The 22,700-nt window shown below is 31.6% G+C and overlaps 1 protein-coding gene across 9 annotated transcripts; it reads right to left on the minus strand.

Moving 5' to 3' along the window:
• Positions 1-2,144: 2,144 nt before the first annotated feature.
• LOC107429969 (protein unc-13 homolog) lies at positions 2,145-20,367 on the minus strand. 9 transcript variants are annotated; one of them, XR_009639304.1, is made up of 27 exons: positions 19,914-20,365; positions 19,428-19,492; positions 18,629-18,899; positions 18,090-18,156; positions 17,756-17,906; positions 16,629-16,796; positions 16,222-16,320; positions 15,882-16,097; positions 15,690-15,791; positions 14,815-15,045; positions 12,724-12,792; positions 12,196-12,282; positions 11,928-12,113; positions 11,691-11,831; positions 9,772-9,864; positions 9,435-9,506; positions 8,953-9,070; positions 8,568-8,740; positions 7,729-7,834; positions 6,854-6,973; positions 6,022-6,128; positions 5,742-5,819; positions 5,561-5,656; positions 4,416-4,511; positions 4,148-4,331; positions 3,616-3,873; positions 2,145-2,310 (listed from the first exon to the last, which is right to left on the minus strand). XR_009639304.1 is itself a non-coding variant. In XM_060818161.1 (26 exons), exons 1-26 carry the CDS (start codon positions 20,107-20,109, stop codon positions 3,704-3,706), a joined length of 3,456 nt encoding a protein of 1,151 aa, XP_060674144.1. In that variant the 5' UTR covers positions 20,110-20,365; the 3' UTR covers positions 3,358-3,703. The 9 variants fall into 9 exon arrangements, 6 of the variants coding, with proteins under 6 accessions (XP_060674144.1, XP_060674143.1, XP_048319790.2 ...); XR_009639305.1 differs by lacking the exon at positions 2,145-2,310 and adding an exon at positions 3,209-3,397; XM_060818161.1 differs by lacking the exon at positions 2,145-2,310 and having other exon boundaries at positions 3,358-3,873; positions 15,882-16,091.
• Positions 20,368-22,700: the final 2,333 nt, after the last annotated feature.

A 22,700-nucleotide genomic window follows, 5' to 3' on the forward strand; every position in this document is an offset into this window, starting at 1 on the left:
ATAAAATAGCACTTATATATATATATATACACATACACTTTTAAAGAATTTTGCTATGGAAAAGAAATAATATCAAATAATATGTTGCGGTGGCTTTCACAATATATTACTTAATATTAAATGTGTGTATATATATATATATATATATAAGTAACCCAATATTTAGGTGACCGTTGCATTTGATTAAGTCCACATATTTAAAAATACACCTCGGGTTCTAATTAAGAGAAAAAAAATAAAAAAAAATTCTTTTTTCTTTTTTTGTTTTTTCCGCTCATTTTTCCAAGCATGGTGGGTACACTAAAGTTGTCCATCTTCCATTCTAAATTCAATTTTATATTCAAAACTTTTGTGTCCGGTGGATTAGGTGGACCTAGATGATAATATACAGCAAAGCTCATACGAATAGATCAGATATGTAATTAATCAATATTATAATTCACAAAAAAAAAAAAATCAACATTATATGTATTAATAGACTTCTTATCAGTGATTATATTTATATAATCAAATCAAAATTTATATCTATGGACAACAAATCTCTTGTAAGCTCAACCTAAAGATAATATACTAACGATATTATCCAAAGGTTTTTATCTCAACTGTTCAGTGTGATAACTTTGTTTAATTGGATTCAATCTACCTTTTAAAATTAGATCTAAAAGTTAATTCCATTACTCTTTGATATAAATATTATCATGTTAATGCGATTAATTTAACTTTATTATTAAATAAAATTAGTTCAGTTATTATATTTTTTGTCTATGTATAGGAGATTGTGTTTTCATACACACTTTTTTTTCCCCCCTAAAAGTCAATGTAACAATTTAAGTAAAATCTCTATATATTGTATATATAATTTTGATACAGTAAATGTAGACGCTCAATTTATAATCACTTTATAATAAGCATCCCGCATTCCACGTTAAAAAAAAAAAAAAAATCTTATTCCACAATATTGGTGGGTCCAAGTTTTTGTTTTATATCATATCAATATTGGTGAACGTAGATATCCAGGATGAAATAAGTATTATTAATACATAGAAGGTGTGAAGTAAGTACCATCGATATATAGAAGGTTTGAACCCCACTCGAAAATATTTAAGGTACCTACGGAGTTCGAGACTATATCTTCGTATGATATAATATATATTACGCGCTAACATGATCTTGCTTTTACTACATATAATCATATAGATAAATCTAAAAATTTAAACCAAACAAAAATATATGATAAATATAAAAATTGGATATATTTGTCTTGACTTTGTATAGTATGTGATTGTCATTTTCTAGTGGTTCGTCTCATCAATTTTTCTTCCGTGAAGTTTGGTTTTAGCCTCAAATTGATACTGATATTATATTCCACTTACTCTCTTAAATGGTTGGACTGAGCTTCACGAAATTGAGATAGAAACTACGTTTATGAATATCTCCAACTTGGTCTTCTTAGCAATGTACCAAACTTAGTTCATTAAATAATTCAAACCTACCTCACAAAGCCTAGCATAGTAGGAATTTCGATCTACAAGACTACTCGAATAAAAAAAAGGGTTAATTTTTAAAAAATCACTCGAGAGGTACTATTTTCATTAAGAGAGAGAGAGAGAGAGAGAGAGAGGTCCTAAACTAATAGCACCTCTCATCACAAATGACGAAAAGGCATTATTGAATTGGGTGATAAGCTAATATTTAAGCTTTAAAAGAATCTGACAGATAAGGTCTTTGAAGTACTATTGTTTGAGTCTATAGGATAAAAAATGATACATGAGATGAATAGGCAAAACTCGGAGAATGATGTATCAGTCCTGCATCATATTTCCATACACACACTTCACCGAAAATTCACAAACCCAAAAAAATGCATTTGAATATTTGCAACCAGGGGACCAATATAATGGACCCTATAACGCAATAAGAAAACAGAAAGGACATTGCTTTTATATTGCTTTGGGATGTGTGGCAATGTATATTTGTCAACTTGTGCCGTCTCTGCTAGCTATTTTATTAGAGGTGGAATCGTAGTTTCCTGCAAATTGTTAAACCAGAAACTCATTGGAAATATCCGGACGAGTTGACATGGTAAACTCCAACCAGATTCTACTTTTCCTTTGTTTCTTCTAGTCAACAAGAAGCACCCCATGTAAATCAATATTTATCAAATTGATGAAAATATATATATATATATATATATATATATGAACTGTATGGAAAATTCCTATACATGGCCCATAAGCAAATATTTCACAAAAATCTTAATTTTCTGAACTTAGGGGAACTCTAAAAAGGAGCTCTCTTCCTGTAACTTACCTGCCATTCCAATAACTGAGGTTAGAAGGCATGACTTTACATAGTTGATAATGAGGATCATGGGTCAAAAATTTCATTCACCAAGGAATAAATAATAGAAATACTTGAGCATATTACAGGTGGGTACATTTTATTAGAAAAAAATTCAAATGATAATAATTACCTATGTTTAATTTTAAAATTTTGGATCTAACTAAAATTATCCTTTCCCATTTAATATGTTCAAGTTCGAAATGGCCAAATAGTAACAAAACTACTACGTAAAATTTTTGAGTTTGAATTCCCATCCCAGTATTAAAAAAATAAATAAATAAATAAGAACATGTCCAAATATATATAGGTGGGTCCCACTAAATCAACTGTTTTAGTTTTAGTTTGTCATGAGTGAAACTAAAAAGCCAAGGTCGTTATTTAGTTTGATGCTGGATATGGACATTTTGTAGTATCTTGAGGTTTTACTAGGACAGAATTTGCTCTTTCCAAGAAGTGGACCCAGTTGACCTGGTTGATTGAGTTTTTTTCCTCCGGAACCATTCTTTACGTTTTCCTTTGTCGTTAACGGTTATTATCACCCATTGAACTATTTTATGCTTTCCATTTTATTTGTCATGAATAGTGATGATCACAATACAATTATTATTAATATATCTATTATTAATTAATTGTATTTAATTATATATTGATTTCTCATTCAAAAATCATGATATCAAAAAATGAATCATTTTGAACAAACATGTATAGTTGTCTTTGCCTCAACATCAGCATTATTGTCAAGAAACACAAAGGTGCTGTGGATTGAGATTGTGACTGTTAAACGATGAGTAATAAAGCAACTGGAAAAATAAAATGGAAGACAAAATGCCAAGTAACAATCTAAATCAACATGCTAACTCATAAATTAGCTTGGCATTCTAGTGACTTCGATATTTTGGAAAATTTCATTCAGCGATGCTTATCAAGAACCACGAAATAAAACAAATGCCAGAAATCATTATAAGTCATCACGTTTTTTCTAGTCTCTATCTGTCAAGATCCTCTGCCCCCATGTATAACTAAGCTAGTTTTATGCTTGGGGTATATTTCTATCCTGTAAAGAGAATTTGGGAAAAATTATCCTCGTCTACAAAAATCAAAGTATTAGCATTGGACAATTATGATACATCAGCAGGTTTCTCTTCCTAATTAGACTAATAAAATGAATGTCTTTTATTGTATGAGCCTTGGGTAGTTTTTGATAAAACTCACAGATACAAGAAAACAAAACTGGCTTTCTCTTAGAAAGCAAATACAATAAGTCATACTAACCTTCAAGAGAGGCAGCTACCCTACTTGATGCACCTCCACCGAAAAATGATAAAATGAGGCCTCTCACGGAACATTATACGGTAAATGACTACCAACCTACATTCCTGATTTCGGATGTTGCTTCTTGAAGTCTCTTCTTAAATGATTTGAAACTAGTTTGACCCTTTGTATTCCATCGAAATGAGGTGCTTCGCTTCATAAAATCCGATACATAAGGTGATCTGGGAGTTGAATCCCTAGATGAAGTATCCTCATAATCTGCAGAAAAACAATTTATTGAGAAGGTTATAACCAATGTTCGTCATACACTGTAGGCAGGGATACGTCTTTTATCATTCTGCAAATTGAGCTCCAAACGTCCAATCCCCAACCAAACCAAAAAAAAAAGTTCAAGTGTAGCATATGTTAAAGGATATCCATCTATATAGGGCCAGTGAAGAGAGAGAGAGAGAGAGAGAGAGAGAGAGAGAGAGAGAGAGAGAGAGAGAGAGAGTCTATGTTATGAAATGAAAAAGAGAACAAAATGAAATACCTGAGGACATGGGGAGCTGATAGTGCCTCTTTAAGAACTTGGAGGCTTCTCTATCTTTCTTGTGGCACAATATCCGTATTAAAGTGTGGACATTAATCAAGTTCATGCGGCCATGCTCATGGGAATCTAATCCCAATGAAATTTGTTCGCTTGCAGTCATCAGCATTTGGATTACACTTTCAGTCTGCAGAAACAAAACTCTATCATAACTGCCAGTTTCAGCCATTAATTGGGTGATTAGAAAATTATCAGCAAGAAGCAACCAAACCTGAAGTGAGTATAAGCCTAGTATTTGCTCAACAACTTTTGCTTCTTGCTCTACCAAGGAACGAGGAAGACCCTCTCCATCAGCAACAAAAAACTCCTATAAAGCCCACCAACATAATTAGTTATACAAACAACTTCACGACATGTAATATGAGCCTAACATAAAGTAAGCATACAAAAAGCCATGCTTCATGCTACCTCCTTGTCTAATGATTAAAGTGAACCACAAGATTAAAATTTTATGCTTGATTTAAATTTTATAACATGGATACTTGCAAGATATATCCATGTCAACAGAAGGGTCGGCACATACAAATCATTCGTTTTTTAAGTGATTATGCCGAGCTAATGAGAAGTTCAGGTTGAATCTGATAATAGTAAAATTCTAAGAGCTAACACATATAAGGTAGAAATACACTCATGTAAATAGTTTTGGAAATGGCAGTCCATTTAAATGATCTATATCTTGGTAGAGCTATGTAATTTAATGGTTTTCAAGTCATATCAGTTAGTCATACCTTTATCAAGCCTTTCTTTTTTCCATTTTTTATCTTTATATGAGATAAGCTATATGCTTAGCCTTGATAAAGGGACGAGACTTAATTATTGGTTTAACAAAGCATTATATTGAGGAATTAAATCAATAAAAACTTAAATAACTTAGTAAGTACCAGCAATTCTTCTGTAGAGACACCCTGACGGGAGAATGACAATGGTAAGTATTCCCCTATGATTTAATTCCAGAATAGCATTTCTATGTTTAAAAGAATTTTCCATCTTTAAATTCATCAATTCACATGAAGGTAACATGAAATATTTAGGATATTTAGCTTCTGGAAAAGTGATACATTGTTGAAATTTTTTTTCAGATAAAGTAGAAATATCTTGTTAAACACTTTAATATACACGTTTCGAACAGAATAAAATTGCTATGCTTTAAAAGAATTCGCCTTGTTTAAATTCATCATTTTACATGAATGTAACATGAAATATTGAGAATATTTAGCTTTCTGAATAAGTTAAATATCATAAAGTAGAAAAATCTTATTAATTTCTTTTGCCTAAGCAATATAGTGGAAAAAGATAAAGAGTAAAGACTAATTTAGTATCCCTGCTAAAAAAAATAAAAATAAGACATGCATATACCTTTAATGTTGTAAGGTCATCCTCCATCAGTACAATATCTGAATCAGAAAATGCACAAGAAGGACCTCCATCAAGTAGCACCCATGCATAGCCCTCCTGGAATACAAATATATGTAAAAGTAAAACATAAAGAAACACCCAAAAAAATATTTAATCAGATTCTAAGGGACAAAAAGCATACCAGTGTTGCACGACAAGCACTTAAAACCACTAGGTCTCTCAAAGCATCATCAACTAAACCACATATATCATCAAGGACCTACATGATGAAACAAATCTACTCAACAATTATAAGGATACAAAAGAAAACTGAAAATTTAAATGTGAAATGAGGTTTAATACATTAGTGAGCATACATGGCAACAGAGAGATTGAGAGGTTTGTGTGTGTGTGTGTGTGTGTGTGTGTGTGTGAGAGAGAGAGAGAGAGAGAGAGAGAGATATTTTACTTTAATATCTTACAGTGTCAACATGTGGAAGAACACTCTCCAAACGAGCATCTGCAACATTACCACGATATAAACTAGATAGGAATGCATCCCTGAGATCCCAGAACACAATTCTTGCACCTGGACATTGAATTTATTAAACAATTTCTAGTTTACTAACTTCAATACTTGCAAAAACAAATGAGTCTGCAGTTTTAAGTCCCCATTTTCTGGTGTTTTGCATTGCATAAAATATATTCAATAAAATATATTTCTGAATGGATATTTGATCCTAGGAACCAAATATGAATTAGAGTGCTTTTAATTCGCTATAAAACCGATTCAGGTAAGCTTTGCTATCTTTCAGACCCTGACATATAATATCCCTCTTACAACTAAGAACCTTTATATACTTTTAAGACGAGGGACATCAGTTTCTCATGAGTTGAGAATTGTCTTATGAATTTATCTTGCTAATAGCGTTCATCAATGAGTCAAGCTTTACCCTTAAGCTGGTGGGCTGGTTAAAAAATTAACCACATTTTCTTTTGAGTACTGTAGCTACCTCACTTTCAGCAATAATTTTATAGCCAATCAACAAGAAACAACAGGCAGCAGAGCACACAACAAAAGACAAGCAAATCCATTACCCAGCCTTATTATATCAGTATATTAATAGTATAATCATGTGCATGGAATAAAAAACATTTAAAAATGAAGCAAACTAGCATTCATCATATGAACAAAAGTCTGCATCTAACGAAGACATGCAAAATTTAAAGGGTTTCAGATTATTGGAAATTGGTCTTCAATATACCAGTCATTAATAAGTATAATAGTAAATGAAATTAACTTAATTAACTTACCTATAAATTCACAAATTTTGCCAATAGCACTGGATGAAGTATCCCTGATAATATTAAAGGTGGTGACAAACAGCTCATCAACTTCTTCATTACATGTGGTCCCTTGACGCTCTTCTTTGGCTAGTTGGAATGAAAAAGACCATTAACCATGTGAAACACTAAACAATTTAGTTGTAAATGGATCAACATATCACAACATACATAACAATTTAAAAGCCAGAAAAGTCAAAGCACCCATTTTCTGAAATATATTTCTACCAATACAGCTTTCATTACTAAACTATACAACATAGACAAAGAAAAAAGAAAGCAATTCCATTTCTCTTAACTTCGTTTCCATATGAACAAGACTTCTCTTTCACTTGTGCTGTCTTTTAAAACTAGTTGTCGTTACAATATATAGAACGTATTGCCTGAGGTTAGAATATAGAGTGTTGATAATAAATTATGCGTTCACTTGATACACATAGCCGGGCCGACTTCCTAAGAGGTTAAGCCTTTGAGCTTTTGGGATAGATGGCAATTCAACAGAGAGAATCACATATGTTGGACAACTGTCTTGGCACTAACAAAATTGAGTAACCACCTTATATGCATGGACCTAACTTCCAGTAAGAAGTGGTTATGGTAGAATCGCAAGAAAAAACATCTTCCAATTGCTTGTGTGATTAAAGAATGCATTGCATTGGAGAATGCCAAATTCACCTTCAGGAAATGTTATACTTTTCTTTTTGTACTTTCAACTTTCAAGTTATACCCACATCTTAAACCTAGAAATATATCCACCTAGCATGAAACCTATGACTTAACAAACTATATGTTAACCACCAAATCAACCAATACGATTTGTTTGATGACAAACAAGCAGAACTTACCACAATTCTTATTATCATAGTGTCTGACACGCACCCATGATTCTCTAATTCCACCCTCAAGCAAATCCATTTGTTTCTGAATATACTGCAAACAGTACGAAGAGAACTAATGGACATATTATATCGAATAAAATATAATGCAAGAAGAAACAACAGTACCACAGAACTAGTGAGGTTCTAAGAAACTACCACCACGCAGTCTTAATAACAAAAAAAAAAAAAAAAAAAAAAAGCGAGTAATAGATAGACCCCTTGAAGCTCTAATTTTCCAGAAATTTTATTTATTTATTTATTAATTTCATAATGAGAAAAAACCTTCTATCAATAGAAAATCAATATAAAGGGTAAAAGTCTAGAGTATGAGAAATCCTCAATAACCTAATCTTCCAGAATACGACACATAAGTAAACCCATATCTGATGCAAATTATCTTGTTACCAACTCAACAGGTGTGAATTTCAATTTGCTAAAAACAGACTTGTTACCGACTCAACATATTTTATGCCCTGAGGATCTGGTCACTCCAGGAAGATGCCACCAAGCCTATGATATTTGGTAAGGCCTATTTAAACAGGACCAGAGCCAGCGTGACCTATCTCCAGGCAAGCACTTAACATCTATGGTCTAACCACTAGCAGTTAAATAGAAAACAAGTGCATATGTCATTCATGAGATGTCCTAAAACAAAAATTATAACAAAACAGTTTAGTATCTGATATTTTGGATTTACCAAGCAAATGCAGAGAGAAAAATTGGATTGAAATTATATGTCTTTGACCCAATAAAACCAATTATTTACACAATCAACTTAAACCAAATCAACCAAAAAATGCACTTACTTTTAAAGTGTTCAGTCTGACACACAGTTTGGATATTGTCAAATGATCCAACTTGTTGAGCACATTGTTGTCCAATACTTTACTCTCAAGTAACTTTGTCTTCATCACTGGAATAGTTGTCTCCGTATATCGAGTCAAGGGAGGAGCTGATGGATATAAATGATTTTTCTCGACTGCAATAGCAGGGTAATTTAACCAATATATTACGTTAACTTCATTGCTCATAAGCAAAAAGATAATAAATAAATAAAATTAGCATCATAACAAAGTTCACTATGAAGTTATATTCAATTGCAAATTAAGTGAAGTTTACGAAGCAAAACTCAAGAAATACAATAATTGCTCCTCCAATATCAAATATGCTAGTAAATAGCAAGAATTATACCTAACTGATTGAGAACTTTCTGCAAATAGGCATCCAGGGTGTGAAAGATTATAGATAGTAGAGCTTGTAAATGTGTAATGTCAATTGGAAGTTTCAGACCAAATAATTGATCAACTGTCTGCAGGTTTTTGAAATGAACCAAGAAAAAGCAGGTGTCAAATATACCTTTTTATGAGTCGAATAAAATTCAGATAACAATGATAACATCTAGATATAGAAAATTAGCACCAACATGTAAGCATATAATTGCTATAAAAGAAATTTAGTAGGTTTTTTACCATGTACTGTCAGTCTCTCACTAATTACAGAAGCCAGAACATATGAGCACTTAAGGAGGCCTTTCCAAGAGGAAGCGACAATATGACTCTAAAAGCTAAATTAAGTAACCACTACTCAAGTAACTCCCTTAATTAGTCAAATCTCTAATAAAGCATGAAGAAAAAATATAGATCTACACTAAATCTTTTAGCTTTGCTACATACCTCCTCTATAATTCTAAACACTTCAACCACAGATGCTGCCTGTCTTTGCTGCAATGACAGAGGTTCCCAATCCTACACATTAATAGAATAAGAAACTAGTTTCATTGTCAGTTCATCCATAAAGACATCAAGAAAGTTGGCCATAAAATCCTAATTATTGCCTACCCTGCCTTTCAGAATCAGAATTGCAGAACATTAAATCAGTATGTGAATGAAAATTAATATGCTGTTGGTTCTTTCCTTCATCGTTTCAAATGATATAATAGTGAACCAAACAATAACAGAATACTAGAAATACATTTTCAAATAACATCATCCAACCACATGTGGAACCAACCTCAAAATCAGATGCACGTCCCGTCCATTCCAAGATACGTGAATGCTGAGCAATCACCCAATCAAGAATGATTGGTTTTGCAATTTCTCCAATCTGCAAAAACAAGCACATTCTTTAAAATTATCTAATTCAGTGCTGACACACAATATTCACCACACTACATAACAAGGACTCTTCCAAACACAATTATTATTTTCAATCATTGAAACTGCCATGCTGGTTGTTACATTACGCTAGCACCAAGCTACATGCAGAATGGATACAGTAGTGATTATCTCAAGGAAATAATAATTATCTCACCTTTAGACACCAAAGGATTGTCTATTTCATATTGTCGTTTGTTCAATGACTATCTCACCAATAGAAAACAAAAGATTATCTATTCCATGTTGTCATGTGAGAACAAAGTACGCTGGTAGATTTGCGGTATTATATTTTCTTCTTAGCCAAAATAATAAATTATATTACTCTTTTTTTTTTTTTGGGCTATCCAATAGATTATAATGATACTTTTAGAAGTATATTAATAGTAAATAACAAATTTTTTTGCATAAATGCCCCGGAACTTTCCATAATTTTGCAATTTAGTCCCTGAAATTGTCTCTGGCATCAATAGCCCTAAAGTTCATAAAGGATGGAGTTTTAGTCCCTAACCCCGAAATATGGTGTATTTTTACCTTAAACCCAGTGTACTTTTAGCAGTTCAGATGAATGACTCGAAATTAATTTGACTCCACCTAGTGTTCTGAGTTTACAAATTAGGTTACTAAACTGCACTTCATGCAGATGAGTCGGTACTTAAAAAAAAAAATAAAAAATAAAAAAAAATAAAAAAAGAAAAGAAAGAAAAAGAGAAAAGGTTCAGAGGCTTGAGTGCATGAAAAAAAGTACCTTTAACAGCTAAAATACACTGACTTTAACAGTTAGGTACTAAAATTGCACTGCTCATGAAGATGAGGACGTATTGGTGCCAAGAAAAAACATTCAGGGACTTAAGTGCAAAATCATGGAAAGTTCAGGGGAAAAAACCCAATGTAATAACTTTATAATACTTTTGTTTTGCTCCTGGCGTATGGTAAACTAAATATTTGTGATATTACAGAAAAGAAGACCTTATGCTTATTTTCTCCTTGTTTTGGAAAATGTAGAGAAAAACAGTGAGCCTGTTGAGCATTTATTCCTTCACTGTGTGGTAGCTGTTAAACTATGGTGTTGGTTGGTGGAGGAGGCTGGATATTTATGGGTAATTCCTCAACCTTGTTCAACAATAATGATAAATAAATATGAAGGTTTTGGGGGTGGCAAAAGAGGGAAAGTGCTTTGGATTTGTCCTATGTAGGAAATTGTAGGATTTTTGAAGAGAGGAATTAAGATGTGAGAATCTTATAAGGATCATATCAAGTTTCAGGTTCTTTATGGGCATCCATTTTAAAAGAGTTCAAGTATATTTCAGTTTCTTTGATTTTGTTAAATTCAAGGGAAATGGTATAGAATGTTATTTTAGTTTTTGACTATAATTGAGGATTTCTCATCCTCTTAAATATTTGCATTTTTTCCCATATCAATTATGTTTCCTATCAAAAAGTAATAATTACAATAATAAATTATATTTATTATTAACAAGTATACGTATATGCATTTCCAATAACAATATTCTAAGGTAGCATATAATCCTCTATTACTTTCGAATTCGAATAATTATAAGACTACAAGTTGTCATATGAAATTCTTTATTCATCTTCATTTTATATTTGATGATGATATAATCAATGTTTAGAGCAGGAATATTACCAATATCATTTTGTCACTGTGAAAAGTAGAAGTTTCAAAAAATTATTGTTTTCTCAAACAAAATTTTAAAGAAAAAATAAAAAATAGATAAAAAAAATAAAAAAAAAGAAAGGAAAAAGAAAACCAACCGGATAATGTTGCAGATCTTGATTATTTCCTTCACAAGCAGTAGCATATAGCTGCCTTAAGTCATTATCCAACGAACCAGCAGCTGGAAGCACTTGTTTAACATCTTCAGAAAGACACGATACTTCGTTGAGAAATATGCTCTGTACATTCATACAACAAATCAAAAAAGATCCACCACCTGCAAGGTAGATATTAAGAACCACAAATAAAAAAAATAAAAAAATAAACTAACTAACCAGTCTTTCCCAGTAAATCTGGTGTAAAAGCTTGGCCACAATCATCCCAGATTCAGGACACCATTGACGCATTACAGGATAGAATACTTTGATCTCTCTATTGACAATCAAACTAAGTTCATTTGCAAGAAAAGCCAAAGGATGTTTCTTTTCCACCTTTGACTCGAGCTCTACGGTACTTGCTACCTAACAAAGTATACATATTAATTTCTTCTAGCATAAAAATAATAACAAAATTACAAGAGGTAAAATCAGATAGAGGACTCACCCGTCCATATGCAGCTTCAATGGATCTCTCTACATATGATTTGAGTATTACAGCTGCATCTTCACTTGAAACATGTGATCTGGTTAACTGCATACATGAATCTTAAAAAGATAAAAACCAAGAGTAGACCTTCAAATTAACATGTAATTGTTAAGTACTAGCTCATTCGGTCCATTATCCATAAAAGCAAGTACATGCTACTAGCAGCAGAACACAGACAAAACCTACATGGAGCACAATATTCAGCAGACCATCTTTTCTTGAGCCACATATTCAACCTCTTTTACTATATTTGCCATATCCAATAACAGAGACCTTTTAAGAAAGATGGGAATAGCAAAGCCAAAGAACACACCATCCTCAACACAAGGAAATGCAAGACAAAAACTAAGAAGTAATGATTAAGAGCAAAATCTATCCAGTTATTTTTTCTACTTTTTCCCATTACCATATGACGTAATAAATTAATGACTAAGATGTTCAGAGATGTTGCTAATATAAAAAGCTAGGAGTAGCAGCAAGGCTAACCTTAGAATCAGAAGTCAAAATCCCAACCGTTGACACCAAACTCATCACCCTCCTCAAGTTACCAGGTTGCTGAAATAATAATCACAATTACAAAGATAATATCAGGAATACAAAAACATTTCACAAGATACCTCTTAAATTTTTTGAAAAAGTTAAAAAGTTGTACCATAACTACTATAATGAACCAAATTACTCAACATATAACCAACCAAGTTACTCAACATCCATATATAAAAATAAAATTCAGAAACTGCAATTCAGTGACTTTTCTGGCAGAAGAGAAAATATAAAAGGCTAAAGGCATCCTTCAGACGTTTTATATAAATGATTGCGAGGCATAAGCCTCCAGACAGAATGAGGCAAAAGCCTCAACTTTAACACAAAATAATCTCAAAAAAGTAACAGGAAAATATTAGCAGTCACCAAAGATTAAAAAAAGGCAAAAAAAGAAAAAGAATCCATAGAAGTATAAATTTTATTATAGGAAAATTCGTTGTTTTATCTGCTTCAGTAGATTCATCTTTAATTCGTCCCCATCAATGGATGATGATAACTACTAATTCTTCTTCTTCTTCATCCTCCAACAATAGTCTCACTATGCTTCCTGTAGCAAATTCAATAGCAAAAGGACAATTAATACAAACAATTGTTTAAAATTTAATTGGTTTAGGAAAGAAAAAGTATGCAAATGTTAAAAAAATAAAATAAAATAAATAAACAATTTAAAAAAAAAAAAAAAAAAAAAAAAAAACATCTTGCAGAATCAACCTTTACCCACAGTACGTCCATTCTACATAGCTTTTAATGTTCATTGGATAGTCCATTTTATCTGTACTCGTTATCAACTTATTATAAACATGCTTTATGTAAATCATTTAGTCTTAACAGTTGATAGGGATATCATCAGCTGCAGCACATGGTTCTTCTAGCCACCAACTCTTGCATGTAGATGACAACACATGTAGCTTAGCCAATATGTTAACGAGTTGAAAACTTGAAAATAAGATTACAAGAATCAATGCAGCAACGTAGAACAGCTTACACGCAATAGCCAAATAAACTTCAAATGGGAAGAACTCAACCAGGAAAATAAAAATAAAATTAAAAGTAAGGACATTACCAGAAAATGAAAAAAGGAGATGACTACGGGAAACTAAAAACTTTCAGGGGACTAAAAAATGAAATACTAATAAATCAATAAAGCGTTGGAGAGATGAGTTTAAATTAAAAAGATAACAAAAATAAATAGGAAAACAAATAACAGAATAAAAAAGTAATGAAATTAAACAGGAATTTTAAAAATGGAAAAAAAAAATTTTGAATTTTGTCAAGAAAACTTGAAAATTAAAGATCTAGAAAATACGTTCAAAAAGAAAAATGAATAAAAAAAAAAATGGAATAGAAGTGAGGAGATTATGACTCATGGAATATAAATAAAAGAGAAAAAAGGATTAACCTTTTATCTCAGCAGAATTCCTCTTTCCCCTTCCACAAACAGTATGGCAAGCTGCAAAAAGCTTCTCCAACATCCCTTCTTCCTCTTATCTCTTTTTCTTCTCTGTATTTCCTTTTTCAATTGCTTCCGCAGCAACAAATATTTCAGCCATCAAAAGCAATTCTTTCTTTAAGCTATCATATCTTTTTCTTGTTTTCCGTTTATGCAAATGGTCAAAAGCCCAAGCAATTCTGTTGCAGCAACCATTTATTTCTTATTATAAGATATGGATGGTCGTAGAGTTGCTTCCTCAGTGTGAAACCAGTTGGTTCCGTTCTCTCTTATTTAGCTCTAACTTTGTACAAAATTAAGTCCACCTGCAACCCAACCTACAGACCGAAACCAAATATTGAACAAAAATGAGGCTTATGCCTCAATAGCCACAAGCTGTCATCCTCTAACGCTTATGCCACAATAGTATGAATTGTAAGCCTCACTTTACCTGTGCTGAGGCTATATCATGCCTTGCCTCGAGGCTCAAGCCTCAAATAACTTTTAACACATTCAAAGGAGTAAATTCATCTGTTAGACAGAACTAAAGAAACAGCATTAGAGCATGGAACACAACATAGCAAATATTAGTAATCGCAACTAACCTGACTAAAATGCAGATGATAGTCTTGCAGCTTACTGTCACACCAAATGCTTATTGAGATGCGAATAGCCTCCAACAAACTTAATTTTATCTCAGCGCCATCACATTCCCTTGAGCATGCCAGGCTATCTATATAAAGTCTCTCTTCCTCATTGTCATTTTCAGCTGATGTAACTTTTTGCAACTCAACAATTGCATGTTCTAAAAGCGTAGCCTCGTCTGTCGCAGCAAACTTCAAAAGAGAAGATTCATTAAATAAGCAATAAATCAAGTGCCAAAAGCACTGTTTTGAATTATGGCAAATTTAAAAATTTTTAGATAGAGTAAACACAAAGGCAAAATAGAACCATAATCTACAGTACCATGAGGACAATATGGAGAGAAAAAAAGAATAGTCCTAGTGAGTGTGCTTGGACTTTTTTCCACGAAAATACCAAAAATCAGCAAGCAATAGTGACAAAATCATGTGTAGAACAAATATATCTAGAAGTAATATTGTTGTGTTGACATAACCAAGCCAGTCCAAACACCACCCTTGCAAAACAATAGTAATTGAACTGCCACTGAAGCTGCAGTTTCATTTACTGTCACTGATGACCAACTATCTTAATGCCTAAGATACCCCAAGAAACAAGACCTAGACAAATAAATCATTATATTGCAACAGAGGTCTCAATGGTAACTTTCAATCAACAACTATCTCCAGGGAGATATTTGGCTTTCTCTATTACATCTTCAACCAGTGAACACAAAATGGTAGAAACCTAGCTCATGTGACCAGAAAAGACAAATGATTGCTGTCACTCATGTATGAGGAAATCAGTAATATGGTTACATCAACAAAACATATTCCATGAATCTCAAGCATTTGTATACCTGTTGGAAAAGGACCCACCCAAAAATCGCATGGTGAATTTTCTCAGTGATGCCTAATTTAGTCCAGGTTAATTTGATATGCGTCAAGAATTCATCAGCTTCCTTAAAAAAAAAGCAAGTAACTAGATGAGCCACATTCAAAATTGAAAGAAGCTGTACATAAAAAGTTCTTAATCTGACATTAGCATATACCTCTATGAGCTGGCCTTCATCAAGAACATCAAACATGCCAAGTAGTAATTTCTCATAGAGTCTAATATTCAAGTGATATCCGGTTGTCCAATAGTAGTTCTCGCTTTCGATGCTAACGTGTCCATGCAAAGATGACAGCTTCAAAGCCACATGTTTGATTGTTGATAGAACCTCAGCACGTTCAGACGGGGTCATCGTTGTGTCCCATTCCTGCAACTTAAAAAACCAAGCAGGTCCATTATCAGATTACGGAAAACTTAAGGCAAAAAAATATAAAGCAATCATTTCAACAAGTAATCAGATTTATTCTCTTGTTCATCGAAATCATAAGCAGAAACACCTTTGAATTTCTGATCTTTTCGAGAGAACATTTAGCAGTTAGATGCTCAGGTGCTACAGCATTGGTTGAATAACAGAGAAGTTCTTCTAAAACAAGGGCCTACAAAAAATTAGTTGCAAAGCATCGTGTAAGTCCAAGGTTTTAAATACCCATTTGCTTCATAACAACGTAACCAAATCCTTTACTATGGCATAAATGGAATCAACTTTCAACGTAGTGTCTACCCAAAATGAATTCTATTCAATGCATCCATTTCAAACCACAATATCTCATATATAAGGGGCATCTGACTACCAAGTTCAAGGGAATTTATGTTGTTTACACCAATCACCATAACATGCTTACTTACCAAAATCTATTATGTTATGGAAAGGATTCAAAATAAGAAACCCAAAGGCAATGATTACCTGCCTGCTCTTCCAATGTATATAAGACTTTTCATGTGAAAAATCAGTCTTGAAAACACTATTCAAAAGCCCTAGGGAGATTTGAGGAATATCAGTTAGTTCACACATTCTCCTTGTAGCCAATTGCATCAACCTACGCCTGATGCATGCATCCATTGCTTCTGACATCTATCAAAGACATAATATGCACATAAAAAAATCTAGAAAATTCAGAAACAGAAATATCACCAACCGATCAATGTTTTAATTTCAGCGCAAATTAATGAATTATATAAACCTAGCAATTAAAATTATAATGCATATTTTAAAAAAAATAAAAAAATAAAAAAGGATTTTTTTTCCTTTCTTAGCAATTTATCAAAGTGCGGAAAGAAGTAGAAGAATAACTTCCTCAGAAAAAATAGAAAATAACAATAATCAATCAACGTTTCAATTTCAGTGCACACTAATAAATCATATATAGAACCTACCAATTATAATTATAATGCATATTTAAAAAGAAAAAAAAAAAAAAAAAAAGGATTGCTTTTTTCTTTTTTTTAGCACTTTATCAAAGTGGGGAAAGAAGTAGAAGAATAACTTCTTCCTCAGAAAAATTAGAAAATGACAATAATCAACCTGGTTCTTATATCTAATGAGAAAACTATACTTCAATAATGCTTCATCAGAACTCACTTTACCTTTTTGTTTAATAAATAAGCAAGTTCATTAAACCATGCCTAGGAAACAGAATCCAGAGTTTACAGAGAATTGAAAAGAAGACCAATAAATAAACAACCATCTAAAAGGAAGTCTAGAAATATAATGAATCAATAAACCAAATCAAAAGTAAAGAACTTGTCTCCATAATACCCAATATGTAATTTAAAACTAAATAAAGCGCTCAAAAACAAAAATATTAGATAATTTTACAACATTTTTATTTCTTACATGCAATAATCTACCATGAGGCCCATATTTACATGTGCTAAATATAACCAAACGTTTTTCCACATCAAAGTTGATGTATGCACTTTCATATCAACTTGGAAAGCTTTCTATTTATTCACTGAAAATTATTCATGCTTCAAATCAGCACACCAGACTTAGAGCTAACATTAGTTGAGAATAAGGAGATTATAGCTCGCCTGCATCTGTACTCTAATTATGTTTATGAGCTCTGAATTTCTTTCAAGATATTGATACTGTGTCTGTGATTTATCCCTTTTACTCTTCAATCCTCGTAAGAATCTTGCAGTTCTTTCTTTCTTTTTGTCCTCAACCACATGTAAATCAATCCTAGGCAAGTGAAGAGCAAGAATAAGAGATCTATAAAGATAAAGTGACACAGATTTCACATCAAACAAAATATTGGAATGCTATAATTTCATTAAAAGAAGGATATTTATATCATAAAATTGCAAAAATGAATGAGGACAAGCGCTTTACAAGCACATATACCCAGTGTGAAGGAGAGATTACCCAGAAGAAACCATAGATGCAAGCAATATTTCATATGCTGATTCCCGCAAATCATCATCTGACAATCCTTCAAGAATCCTGAAGCTATGTATCAGATTACTTAAAGACAAAAGGCTAGTGATTCAGTTGACAAATAGTTATGTCTTAGTGAGAAATAAAGATCATAAATGTTTGCCTGACGCAAAATATCTATGGAAAATTATGTGAACAAGGGGCAGAACCATGATTATTTGCCTAGAAGGGGCCTTGAAGCTCTAAGGTTATATAAGGCTATAGGTAACTAAAACAGCATTATTATCAGAGGACCACTTGGCCAGATATCAAAACGAGGTAATATTCAAAAACACATAGATACACAAATGGATTTTCAATATTTCTAGTGGCCAAGGCACCAAATATGTAAACATCTATTTGTGTGCATGTGTGTGTGTTATTTATTTATTTTGTGTGAGACTTTCTGTCCTCTCAGAAATTTACTTAACAAAAGAAAATCTTTATTTAATCCCTGTTCTTAAAAGAGAGACCAAAAAGGCAAATACCTGTGTGCAGATTAGGCAATCCTAAAGAAGGAATTTTCACATTTTCTACAGGCTTTGAACGCGTGGCCGTTGTTGCTCTATATTTAAGACCATAGTTATCCTCAACTGTTGCAGTGTTCTCGACATATAAAGAATCCATCTGTTCAGATGAAGACGATACTTGATTAATGGTTTGTTTGACATCAATAGGAGGAGGTGCACGCCGAGGAGGTGATCCAGACAAATCTGGATCAGAAACTAGGAAATAGGAATTCCCCAATTGAGAATGAATCTGTGAAAACAGAGAATATATCGGTAAAAATATGAAGAATATCTGAAGTGAATAAAAGAGACAATTAAAAAAACTTCATATTCAAGATGCAATACCTTTTTGGCTATCAAGCAAAGCAAGCTTTAATATATTATAAAAATTCCTCTAAAGATTTTGGTACTCAAAAAATGTCAATGTTTTTTTACGTTAATGTATCAACATCATGGTCACACTGTGTTAAATTGAATCTTTTCCCTATATTTCCCCCTTTAGCTAATTTCTAGAGTCCTTTATATACCTTTTGTCGCCCAAATTAACCCCAAAAAATTTTTAAAATTTCCAATCCTTAACAAGACTCACAGTTCAACGGATCTTTTTTGCTGATTAAAAAGACACACACACACACACACACACACAACGTGCCCATGCGAAGAATCCATGGGAATGAAAATATACAAATCAGCCAAAATAATAGAATTGAAAAAATAAAATAAAATAAAATAAATATATTATATACGAACATGCAAGGTATATAACAGAAAAGTTTACCATGAGCGGCTCAGTAGATTCATGCATGTACTTTTTACGTGCTTCGGAAATATCAACCACTCCACCTACAATAAACAAGAGCGATAAGCCATTCAACCAATAAAAACCAAAATTCACCGTTAAAAAAAAAAAAAAAAAGAAAGCAAAAAAAAAGCAAGCACAAAAAATCACAAATTAATCAACTCGTTGTATTATCCTCCATGTCAGAAAAACTTAATAATCTCCTTTTCCGTTTGGTCGCCGAGAAAACAGAGGTTAAAAAAGAACCAAAACGAGAAAACCAATAAAAATTACAGGAAAAAAAAAGAAGATCAAATATCTCAGTTGAGCTCAGACGAGTGAAATTAACATTTTTCTCGGTCTCAGACAACGGAAATATTCATTTTAAAACATTTCCTTTTTCATTTTTCATCGATTTTTCCTAGCAAACGAAAAGGAAAAGCAACATTTTTCTCAGAAGAGAGCAGAAGAGGAAAAACCACATGCCGGAATTAAGGCAATGGAGGATATAATCAGCGCTGAGAGTATCGAAATCGGAGCGACAAAGAAAGTGAGAGTAATCGGAGGTGGTTGTGCCAGACGAGGTCCGTAGCTCCTTGACGAGACCCGACGAGAATATAAACTCCAAAAGCTTTCGACGGTCATGGCGGTATCGCTGTAGAAGAGAAGCTTCATCCATCATTTTCAATCTTTTTTTTTTTTTTTTTTTTGAATTTCAATTCGTCGTCTTCTTCTTCATCACCACCGTCTCTGAGGAGAAGATTTCGAGGAGCGCCAAACAGAGAAAAAGAAGAGAAAAAGAAAAGAAAATAAAAATAAAAATAATAATTGGATTGCGCGCTCTACTTTTCCATATACGCTGTTTTCGTCTATATTTACGATTGCGCCCCTCTGAAAGCTCTCTCACCTGGACATTATTACAATGAAAGTGAAGAACGACAAATAGTCCGAGAATGGAATATTGAAAAAAAAGAAAACACGTAAATCGAGAAATGGCTTTGAATATTTGACTAAAATTTTATTACATTTGAACTTTTCAGTTTTTATACTTTTCCAGGTTAAAAATTAAAATAGAGGATAAAAACTATAATGCCGGAATTTAAGGAAATCTAAAACAACGAAGGTGAAATTGCAATGATGTCAACAAAAATAAATAAATAAATAAGAGATTTTGCGATATTGAGGGTTCGATAGGTGCAAATTTGAAGACTTTTGTAAATTGTGACTGCGGATCATCATCACCACCAATGTGGCAGACAATTGTGTAACAAATTCATTTATCACACTAATTTGTGAGCATATTATAAAAAATAATAAAATATTATCACTTCGTTATTTATTTATATTATTTAATAAACAATTTGAAAGTTTAACAAGCATATTACCATATGGTATGGAAGAGTTTATATATATATATATATATAGATTTTTTTTATAATTTTATTATTGAATTAAATCAGTAGATGCATGCTTTATTTAATATTTCAGATGTAGAGATGTATTTAATTTAAAATTTAAAAAATTTTAAAAATATTTAAAAATTTAAAAATATTATTTTTAAATTTTATAAAAGTATCCAAAAATTTAATGATATTCAATTTTGATTTTAATAGATTTGTAAAATAGATGTATATTTAATTAGAACTTAGTAAATTTTTTAAAAATATAAATATTTAAAAATTATTGATTTTTAAAAATAATAAATTTTACTAAATTTTAAAAATAAATTTGTGAAAAACATATTTATATAAAATCCATCATTAACATTAAAATTTCGTTAGATTTTTATAATTTTTTTATAAAATCTATTAAATTTTATATTATCTATCAAATTCTTTAAAATATACAATTCATTTTAAATTTATTAAATTTCAAATTAAATATACCGTATAATTTATGTAATGTTAAAATTCTATATAAGTATCCCACATATATGAGTAATTAAATGGAAAAAAGAAAAAACCTAATCATTTATAGTATAAAGAGAAAAATAAATAAAAAGACAATCTAATAGTAAAGGTTAAAAAGTCCTGAGTCGCAATTTCCCATCTTCAATATTGAAAAACAAAAATAAAGTGAAAAATCCGAAGGTTTCATATAATCATCGTGATAGAGCCGCAGAAGAGAAGGGAATGCCATCCTCTCTATTATTTATCATGTCAGCAGCCGAGTCTACCGGACAACCAGGGGTGGCCAGGAGGCCCATTTTTTTATTCACCCAAAAAAAAAAAGACAACCAGTGGTGGCAAAAGAAAATATTTAAAGGTGGATATGGCACGGTGAATTTATTAAACTCCATTTTGGACTTTGTCCACCATTCCGAGCCACGAAAACTACACTTCAACAGTTCAACTCCTTTGATCTTCCAAACGCCCACATAAAGAGGGAAGAAAAATTTGCTAAAGCTTACGCAACTGACAGAATCACATTTCTTATAACTTTAAAGAAATTAAAAAAAAAAAAAATTTCCAAGGTAGGCTTAATACGCGGTACACAATACAAGTTTAATATAAAACTGAAGTTTTTTTTTAATTATGATTAGATACTTTTAATATTTCTGATAATTACATTGTATATTTTTAAAATTTCTCTTAATTATAATCGGATACTTTTATATTTTTATAATTATATTGTACACGTTTAAAGTTTTTTTCTTAATTACAACATAATACTTTCATGTTTTCATAATTACATCCATTTTTCTTCTGATAAAATTCCATTCATAAAAATGTACTCTTTATGTTATATAGTAGTTAAAATTTTATTAATTGTCCTTTATATATATTAATTAAAGATTTTGATTTATTTGCAAAATAAAGTTTTTTAATTTGAAAATGTTGAAGTTCAATGAATAGTAAATATAAAAATAACTATCAAATTTTAACAACACCTTCTAGAATGTTTAAAAAATAATTTTTATGTTTTCTATTTTTTTTTTAATTAGTTTTCAAAACTTGTTTTTGAAAATGAATTGTCAAACTTGTGATATGTGCACTGGGGGGATTGGTAGACTTCATGTTTCCAACAGCTACAACAGGAATCATCCTTGTGATATTATATATTTTTATAAATTATTTCTTTCGTGGTGATTCTAATTTGTAGCTGTTTTCTTTTCCTTAATTTTTTTTTCTTAATTTTTTTTTCTTTGTAAAACTGGTTATATATCATATTAAATATCATAAAATGTAAAAAATATTTTTAAAATTCTATAGTCATAGATAACCTGCATAACTTTTAACAGTTACATATAAAAAATAAATTTTATACATATGT

The sequence above is a fragment of the Ziziphus jujuba genome, chromosome 6, assembly GCF_031755915.1.
Source record: "Ziziphus jujuba cultivar Dongzao chromosome 6, ASM3175591v1".
Classification (NCBI taxonomy): domain Eukaryota; kingdom Viridiplantae; phylum Streptophyta; class Magnoliopsida; order Rosales; family Rhamnaceae; genus Ziziphus; species Ziziphus jujuba.

Coding starts and splice junctions, on each gene's coding strand:
- LOC107429969 (XM_060818160.1), bottom strand. CDS start 20,109: ATGATGGATGAAGCTTCTCTTCTACAGCGATACCGCCATGACCGTCGA. Junction 18,157..18,628: donor ATTGCCTAATCTGCACACAG/GTATTTGCCTTT, acceptor GGATTCTTGAAG/GATTGTCAGATGATGATTTG. Junction 5,820..6,021: donor TTCTTCCACATGTTGACACT/GTAAGATATTAA, acceptor TTCATCATGTAG/GTCCTTGATGATATATGTGG.